Source organism: Neltuma alba, unplaced genomic scaffold (assembly GCF_004799145.2).
Source record: "Neltuma alba isolate B1F8T4 unplaced genomic scaffold, ASM479914v2 tig00010247_pilon, whole genome shotgun sequence".
In the NCBI taxonomy this organism is placed as follows: domain Eukaryota; kingdom Viridiplantae; phylum Streptophyta; class Magnoliopsida; order Fabales; family Fabaceae; genus Neltuma; species Neltuma alba.
Genome location: NW_021635174.1, coordinates 810,418 through 820,345, shown reverse-complemented (window position 1 = coordinate 820,345; position 9,928 = coordinate 810,418). Strand labels below are relative to the sequence as shown.

The window sequence follows — 9,928 nt, the reverse complement described above, 5'->3', positions numbered from 1 at the left end:
GTAAACATGAACCTTTAAATTTAAATACGCACTAAGCATACCCATCCTCTTGTCATCCTTTCCCTCATTTTCTTCTTCTAGTCCTATCCCAATCATTCAATAAAAAATAAATGATTGAAATTCAATATCTTATAATTAAAATTATGATTATAAATTAGAAAAAAGATATTTCTAAACACCGATAATCTTTCGGTGCTCTTGTTGGCGGAATTTCTCAAGATCAAGGATCTTGGACAGCAATATGTGGAAGAAGAAGATCTTCTTCATCGTTGTAAAAAGAAATTCAAGAGCAATGAGCTGCAGGGCATTAATGAAGGTGGATCGCAGTGTTCTTTTGAGGGGAGGTGAGGGGAGGGGAGGATGTGTTTGGTTGGGAGGAGGGGAGGGGAGGGGAGCTAAAAAAATTTGTCTTTTGTGCTCCCCTCCCCCCCCCCCCCCCCCCCCTCCCCTCCCAAATTGGAGGTTTTTGGAAGGGAGAGAAATATTATGAGAATTTGAACAAATATGTCCATACTATTTTTTGAATATTCCAGTGGTGCCCTCTTATTATTTTTTTGGTTTCGCATGATTACCTTCGCATTCCCTTTCGCGGTCGCTCAGTTATATACACACACACACAAATATAATATACATATATGTTAATATATTAATTAATTATATATATTAATATATATTATAATTATAAAATGATACTATTAATATCATATATATTTTTTATTTCCTAATATGTGGAGGGTATTATTATATAGTTAAGGTCTTGTCTTTTTTTCTCCCATTCACTTTTCTCACATATATTATACTTTTATTTCATAATTTTTTTATCACATATAAGTGAGGTAATTGGTTTTTTTGAAATTGATAAATTAGGAAATAATAATTTTGATATAAATATTATAATAAAAGAATAAACCAGTCTAAATATAAAGATAAGGGCATATTTGTCAATTTATAATCCTCTCCCTTTCCCTCCCCTTGTGAACCAAACAAGAAATCTCCCCTCCCCTCCCCTCCCCTCCAACCAAACAAAACCCATGACCTCCCCTCCCCGTCCCTCCCCTCCCTTAATTAACCTCCCCTCCCCTCCTCTCCATTGAACCAAACAAAGCCTTAGTGAAAAGCTTAGCGGCGGGCATCACAGGGGCGATTTGAGGCGGAATGCTGAGATGGAGGCAAATGACTTGGATTTTGGCTCGGTGAAATCCCATATTTAGATTCTAAAGCATCAAAAGGGTAGGTTCTCTATCCCTAAATTTGTTTTGTCTGAGAAAGCCCTGCATAAAATTAGAAAACCTTTTAATCTGAGTCTAATAGTCAAAGTATTGGGGAAGAAATTGGGTATCATCCGTATGGAGCAAATAATCTACAAAATGTGGGCAAGAATAGGTGTAATTATAGTGGTGGATTTATCTAGCGATTTCTTTGTGATTACCTTTTCTGCGGTTGAGGATTATGAATTGGCTCTTTTAGGGAGCCTATGGATGATTATGGACAGCTATCTAACTGTGAACGAATAGAGATCGGATTTTGATCCTAAAGTGGAAGCTATTGAAGATGTGCTAGTTCGGGTTAGGTTGCCTAACCTCCCCCTAAAGTATTATGATGAGAATATTTTGGAAGCAATTGATAATGAGATTGGCAAGACTGTTAAAGTAGATATGACCACTTCTTTACAATCTAGAGGTGGGTATGTAAGAGTAGGAGTGCAAGTTGATCTAAGAAAGCCTTTAATATCGGTGCATGTTATAGGAGGAAGAGAGAGGTCTATAGCTTATGAAGGACTTCATTTATTGTGTTTCTATTATGGGCTATATGGGCACACTGAACGAAAATGTAAGGAGAAGAATTGTAGGGTTGAGGGGATTGGAGATCATGAACAAGGTGGTGAGACAAGAAGTGAGGAGTTAATGCTTGGTGAATGCTCAAAAGTTCAGAAGGGGAGAGGAGCTAGACGTTTCTTCCAAGGGGCAAAAAAAAGACACTTAAATGTTACGTCTAATAACAAGGCTCTCATTTTGCTGGTTTGGGAGACTTGGACAAACAAGGGACTCCTGTTGGAGTTGAAAAGAGGGTTGAGAAGGGTGTTTTAGATGCAATTCCAGAAAAACTTGGTATAAAAAGAAGAAGAATGGTGGCGCTTCTGTAGAAGAGCTTAATGGGGTTGCTAAGAATGCGGCTGTGGCAGTGCAAGTGCCTAAGAATGCCTCCCAAACTCAATAAGTTCTATCTTCTGCTTTCAGAAACAAGTTTGGTAGTTTGGGTGGTAAGATGAAGGGGATTTGATGGTAGTTGTTTTAGATAGGAAGAATAAAAGGGAGTTTTGTGATGGGTTGAAAGAGTTAGATGTGAATGTTGTTAGGGAGACACCTGAGGTGGCTAAAGGACTTATGTTAATGAAGGAAGGGGTGTCGGGTAGACCCCTTAATCTAGCCCTTTCTGGTCTTTTGAAGGTAGGGAATAATGACGGAATAGAGGATGAGAAGCAGTAGTGGTGTGAGGCTGTTATGATCATTGACTAAAGATGTTTTGGGGGTTTTGCTCACTCTTCTTTTCTGTTATGATGAATTGTGACTACAAAATATTAGCTTGGAATTGTAGAGGGGTTGGAAGTAAGGTGTTTGAATGATGTTTGAAGTCTTTGATTCAGGATAGGAAACCAGCCTTTGTCGGTCTCTTGGAAATGAGAATTGATCATAGGAGAGCAGGGGAGCTTTTTAAAAAGCTTGGATACCAAAATTGGATTGCAATTCTAGGTATGGGGTTTTGGGCTATTCTGGGTGGCTTGGAACAATGATTGGATAAATATTTCTATGGTAAAAGAAAATGCTCAATATGTTCATTTGAAAGTAGAAGGAGAAGTTGCTTGGATTCTTACCATAGACTATGGATTCTTACCATAGACTGTGTAAATCCTCATAAAAGAGGAAATAAGATGTTTTTGGAGGAAATGGAGGGCTTCGCAGGTCACAACTCGTTGCCTTGGGTTTTGATAGGGGATTTGAATGATAAAAGATAGAGTAGTGAAAAGAAGGGAGGGGCACCAGTGAATGAAAAAAGATGCAATTTTTTTGATGAAAGAGTCAATAAGTGTAATGTGATGGAGATAGGGGCCTGGGACAATCGCTTTACATACAAAGGGCCTTCGATTCTTGGGTATGAAAGAGTTTTTGAAAGATTGGATAGTGGTCTTTGTAATAGTGAGTAGCGATACTTGTTCCCAAATGCAGTGATTAAGAATCTAGTGAGATTGGGGTATTCTGACCACTGTCCTCTATTATTGTGCATGAATGAAGATAGCAGACTTAGAGGAGTTCATCCTTTCAGATTTGAGACTGCTTGGATGGCTCACAATTCTTTTAAAGAAGTGATAAGGGAGAACTGGATCTGTGGAGGGAGTTTGAGAGGGAGCCTTTTAGACCTTAAGGGTTATCTTCTACAGTGGAATCGTGAGATTTTCCTCAATGTTCGCATGAAAAAGAGCCAACTCTTGGCTAGATTGGATAGTATCCAAAAAAAGATGAGCAATTTCAGTAGGCTGATTTCTACTTTTTTAAAGCTTGGGGAGACATTATAAAGGAAGTTAGAAGAAGTACTTAAGCAAGAGGAAATCTTATGGTTTCAAAAGTCAAGAGGGGAATAGACTAATGATGGCGATCGAAATACTAAGTTCTATCATGTTAGAACTATTTCTAGAAGAAGAAGGAATAAGGTGGTAATGCTGAAAAATGAGGAAGGGGTTTGGGTTAAAGATTAATTTGAACTCAGTCGTATAGCCTATGATTTTTATTACAATCTCTTTTCTGAAGAGTTGGTGCCTCAACATCAATTTGCTTTTTTAGAGGATTCTTTTCCATCTCTTTTGTAGGAAGACTTAATGAGTATGAATAGAGGCTTTTTGGATGAGGAGATTAGGGAGCAATTTTTTCTATTGGAGCCTTCAAAGCGTCGAGTGAGGATGGCTTTCCAACTATCTTTTTTCAACGAGAATGGGATGTTGTAGGGAATGATCTGTGTAGATATGTGCAGAGTTTGTGGAAGGGTAAGGGTAATGTTGAGGAAGTGAATGCAACTCTTCTATTTCTGAGTCCTAAAGTTCATAGGCTTGAATCCTTGAAACAAATGCGCCCTATTGGGCTTTGCAATGTATCATATAAGTGCATTACCAAGATTGTTGTGAATAGAATGAAATGGTGGCTGAATAAGGTGGTGGCCCTTAACCAAGTTAGTTTTGTTCCTGCTAGACATATCCAAGATAATATTATGAGGCAACTAAAAGGTAAATTGGGATACTTTGCGCTAAAGATTGATTTGGAAAAAACCTATGATAGGCTTAGATGGAGTTTGATAGATGATATCCTTAAGGAGCTAAGAATTGAAGATGAGTTTGGGGGCTTATTACGCATTGCGTTACTTTGGTTAGTATGCAAGTTTTGTGGAATGGGGAGAAATCTAAGACTTTGAAACCTTCTAGGGGGATTTGACAAAGAGATCCTTTGTCTCCCCATATTTTTGTTTTGGCCGTGGAAAACGTAACACACATTATTCAAGAAGCAAAAGAGAAAGGGAGCTGGAGGGGCTTTTAAAGTTGGAGAGGAGGGCACAAGTGTCTTCCATCTAATGTCTGTTGATGATTTGATTTTATTTGGAGTTGCTATAGAAGATCAAATAAAAGTTACAATAGACTGTTTGAATTATTTCTGCTTGCCATCGGGCCAGAAAGTTAATGCTAACAAGTCTATCATCTTTTTTTTTCTAGGAATGTACATACAGAGATAGCTAGTTGGGTTATTGGGTCTTACAGAAACTCCTGACCCAGGAAAATATTTAGGTATTCCTTTGTTTTATAAGAAAGGGAAGTTGAACAGCTTTAACTTTGTTTTAGAAAAGGTGAGGAAAAGATTAACATATTGGAAAACTAATCATCTAAGTATGGCGGGTAGAATTGCTCTTGCAAAGTCAGTCATAGGCTCTATTCCTATTTACCCCATAATGGTATCCCTTTTGCTGAATTCCTTACTAGAGGGAGTTGTTCAAAGAAATTTCATTTGGGGTCACTCTGAAAATGAACGAAAAAATCCACTTAGTAGGGTGGGATAAACTTTAGAAGCCTAAAACTAGTGGAGGTTTGGGGGTGTTGAATTTGCAAAGTATGAATAAGATGTGCCTTCTAAAGCTGGCTTGGGCTCTTCGTTCTGAGGAAGTAGGATTGTGGAAGGAAGTTTTACTCTATAAGTATAATGATGGCTCAAAGCTCTCTTCAATCCTACAAATTCCCAAAATGCTTCAGCTTTATCGAGAGATCTGGGGAAAATTTGAGATTTATTAAATGGTAATATTTGGAAAGGTATTGTAGATGGCAAGCATATCTCCTTTTGGTTAGAACCATGGCTTTACAAGGACATTATTATGCTTGAGTCTAGTGTTTCAAAGATTTCGGATGATATTTTGGAGTGGTCAGTGGCTGATATGGTGAATTATTCAGGAAATTGGGAATGGGAGAAGTTTTCTTGTTTAATTCAAAGGGAGAGCTTAAATAAGATAAAGGCTTTCTACCTGCCTTTTAAAGTGGGTCATGATATTTATTTGTGGAAGGGGGGAAAGGGTGTATACTCTATGAAAGGAGGTTACAGATACTTAAAAGCGAGGAATTATGGAGTGAAGGATTCTATCCGGGACTTAATATGGAAGTGGAAGGGGTCAGAAAGGATAAGGTTCTTTCTCTGGTTATTAGCTCTGGATAATTTGCACACAAATTCTCTAAGAAACAAGAGATGGGGGTAGAAGGGAATTGTAGTGTTTGTGGTGGACTTGAAACATCGGTGCATGTTATTAGGGATTACTGCATTGCTAAGGAAGTCTGGGAGGAAATTTTATCTCTCAATTAGATATTTGAGAATTTTTACTCAAAGCCTATCCATATTTGGGTAAAAAGAAATCTAGCTAATAGTTTGAAAGTCAAAAACATACCCTGGTGTGTGGTCTTTGGCGTGACTTGCTGGTCCTTGTAGAGGAATAGCAATGAAAGAATCTTCCGTGACAATAGGGTGCATGGTCGAACGATTACTTAGAGGATTATGCATTTTGCTTTTGAGATTGTTGAAGCAAAGGGTTTAATGTGTTGTATTGAACCTTTGAGTCCTACTATGTTTAAATCTCCATGCGAAGCTTGGTGCCCACTAGAAAAAGGGTGGGTAAAACTTCATTTAGATGGAGCTTGTAGAAGAGATCTATCTATGGCTAGTTATGGAGGCTTGTTGCGAAGTGACAAGGGTGACTGGATCTGTGGTTTTTCTCAAAAATTAGGGAGCTGTGGGATGTTTGAAGCGGAGTGTTGGGGTATTGTGAAAGGGTTGGAGTTGGCTTGGGCAAGGGATTGCCACCCGCTAATCTTGGAGACTGATTCGAAAATTTTGGTCAAGGAGTTGAGGGGAAAGTCGAAAGTCTTAAGCTTTATTCCTATTGTCCAGCGGCGCATCTTGACTTTGCCGGAAAGAGAGTAGAGCATCCAAATTTGTAAAGTAAATACAAGGAACAAAAAACCGGACCGGGAGCTAAACCGGTCGAGGCAGTGGGTCAAGGGTCACTGGTCGGACCGGAGGTCTGACCGGGGTCGGACCGGTCATATTAAAATAATATAATTTAATTCACAATATTAAAATAGAACTGAATTCATAAATAACAATCACTCAAAAAAAAGATAGAAAGTTACAAAAGTAGTTTAAAGGTTTAATTGTACCAAGCAAATATTAATAAAATTCACATCTTCATCACTATACAAAATCAAAATCATCATTAAGATCATTGGTAGGAGCATGGACTGAGATATCATCAGTTGGGCGAGGAAAAGTAGGAGTAACAGTATCATCGTGCAAAGGTGGAGGATCAGCAATGTCCATATCTTCATCACCTATATAAGACAATAATCAATATTAATGATTATGTAAATAGTTATATATTCATCTAAGAATACTAATAGAATCTTAATTATATATATATACACACCTTCATTATCCCTCTCAAAAGTTGTTGAATTTGCAGTGCCTTCATTGTTAAGAACACTTTCAATTGTAGCCACATCTCTATCATCAAACTCAGGGGTGGGATCTTCTTCAGTCACCCAAAAGTCCACCATGTCAATATCTTCAAAGTCAATTGGATCATAATTTTTCTTCTTCTTCAATGTATTCCTTCAATGACAAATAAAAATTCAATTAAATATAAATCAATTAAAATAGAAGATTAAAAGCATTTAGTATTTCTAAGAGTACCTATGCTTCAATCGCAGATTATAGTTTGTGAAAACCAAATCATTCAGCCTGCTATGTTCCAATCTGTTTCTTCTTTTTGTATGAATTCTCTCAAACAAGCTTCAATTCCTCTCACAACTAGAAGAAGCAAAAGTTTGACTAAGAATATGCATTGCAGCGCGCTGTAATTCTGGAACTGAACAACCATAATATGTCCACCACTCATCTGCATAATAAAATACATTTAGCATACAATATTATAAAGAACTAGTGAATAACTATAAAAATACTATAAAGTATTAACACTTACAAGGGTCTAATTTTTGTGCAGCTTTTTGACATGAGGGTCTACTGAAAGATTCTTTGCCTTCACGGTAAGTGGTTTCTTGTTTCATCACCAGAAAGCCATCAACATCTTCATCTGAATAAGACTCCACCACATCAATCAAAGCCATCATTAATTTTGACTTGCTAGGACAGTCTGGACCATATGTGATTGCAGGGTTTAACAAGTATGATGCTGCATGAAGATTGGTTTTCAAATGCCTGTCCCATCGAGCTTGGATAATTCTTGTATAAGGCTTATACATCTCCTTGTTCTTCTTAAACATCTCCTTAATTGCCATTTTTGCTCTTCGCATGCCTTCATAAACATAAGGCAATGAAGGTTTTTCATCTGAATCCACAATTCATAATAATTTTATCAAAGGAGATACAATCTTTACAACTTCATAACAGTCATTCCAAAACCGGTTATCTAATATGATTGCACTAAAAATTTTTCCTGCTTCGGTCTTGGATAATTTGTGGTCCACAAAATGCTTATCAACAACCAAAGCTTGCAAGTCATTTTTGTGCATATATATGCTATGCAATGTAATAAATGTAGTAGCAAATCTTGTGGCACCAGGACGCACAATTTCTTTCCAACTCGGTCTTTTTCTCAGCCAGGATAAGAAAACCATATGATTGTATGCAAAGATGGTTATTCTTGATGCCTTTGATGCAAGGTCCGACACATGAGGCATGCTGGAAAAGTCTTTCAATACAAGATTCAAACAATGAGCAGCACAAGGAGACCAATAAATGCTTTTATACTTTTCCTTAATCAGTTTGCCACATGCTACATAGTTGGCTACATTGTCAGTCACTACATGAACAATATTCTTAGGACCAATCCACTCAATGACTTCACAGAATAGTGTAAATAAAGTTTTAGCATCTTTGACTAGATCTAATGCATCAACAGATTTCACAAATACCATACCGTGTGTAGAATACACTAAGAAATTTATCAAAGTGCATTGTCTAACATCGGTCCATCCATCAGCCATGAGTGTGCAGCCATTGTTTTTCCATTTAGCTCGATGACAATCAATCAGCAACTGACATTCTTTTTTCCAATCACCCAATAAATTGGTTTTGAAATCATAAGCACTAGGGGCTTTAAACCCAGGCCCAATTGAAGCAATTCCATCCACAGCTTTTTGAAATAAAGGGCAATCAAATGCTTTAAACGGAATACAGTTCACAATAGCCCATTCAGCAATCAACATTTTCACATTATGTTTTGCTTCTTTAGTTGCTAATGCACTTTTAACACCCGGTTGGGAATCAGGGGTTGTCCTAGGAGCAAAATAATTGTCCATACTCCCACTAGCTTTCCTCTTCTTCGAAGTACTCATGATAATTTGTGGATCAACATGGGTTTCTTCAACATCCTCTTCTAAGTTTTCAACTTTTGAAGATTCTTTCAAAGATTCAGACATTCTATGGCGTACATCATGTGGAACTTTCTTACAAGAAGCTATTTGACCAGTGATACCAGCAAGATGTTGCTTCATCCTATTTATCCCACCTCCTCTATAACTATTAGCACAGAAAAGACAAGTATATATATTCTGTGTCCCCTCTTTTTTGTATGCAATATGTGCCCATGCAGGATCAGTTTTGGTACGTAATGAAGAAGTGGGTGTAGGAGTGGAAGTTTCAGTATTAGGAGTGGAAGATCCCGTATTAGGAGTCACATTGTCACTTCTTGAACTTGGATTACTTGAAATATCCATCACTGTTACTAAATAACAAATTAAAAAAATCAAACATCTAGGGGTTCATTGCTATGGGATTAGCTCGGATAATATAACATCACTGATTAAAAATCAAAGATCAAATTGATAAATTCAGATTTCATATGAAATATGCACTTTAAGTACTTGGATCTAATATTCAAACACCATTTGCATAAATTTTCAGGTTACGACTTACGGGCATCATGCCAATATTCAAATGTGCTGACTAGATATCATCATGCCAAAATTCAGTATGATCAAATTTTAGTTAACGAATCCTCTCACATGTGCTGACCAGATATCATCATTCAAATAATCAAATGATGTTCCAAGTAAACGAATCATTGAATCAATCAGTATGCTGTATGACCGAAGAACGCATATCATCATTCAAACGAATCAAATGATCTTTCCCGGATCTTATATCTATATCATACACGATATTGTTCTACATTAGAAAAAGGAAACAAATCTCATTTTATCTAAGCCTAGCTACTTGAGAATTCAGATGAAAAAAAAAACCGAAGAATGCACAAAACATGAGCAGTGACCGTAAGAGCAGGGCACGCTGATGATTTAATATCTAAGCCTAACTGAATGAAATTTACCAACAGG

The 9,928-nt window shown here is 37.2% G+C and overlaps 1 protein-coding gene across 1 annotated transcript; it reads right to left on the bottom strand.

Moving 5' to 3' along the window:
* Positions 1 to 7,933: 7,933 nt before the first annotated feature.
* Positions 7,934 to 9,310, bottom strand: LOC114755286 (uncharacterized). Its single transcript, XM_028944149.1, has one exon. It carries the CDS (start codon positions 9,308 to 9,310, stop codon positions 7,934 to 7,936), a length of 1,377 nt encoding a protein of 458 aa, XP_028799982.1.
* Between the last annotated feature and the right edge of the window lie 618 nt (positions 9,311 to 9,928).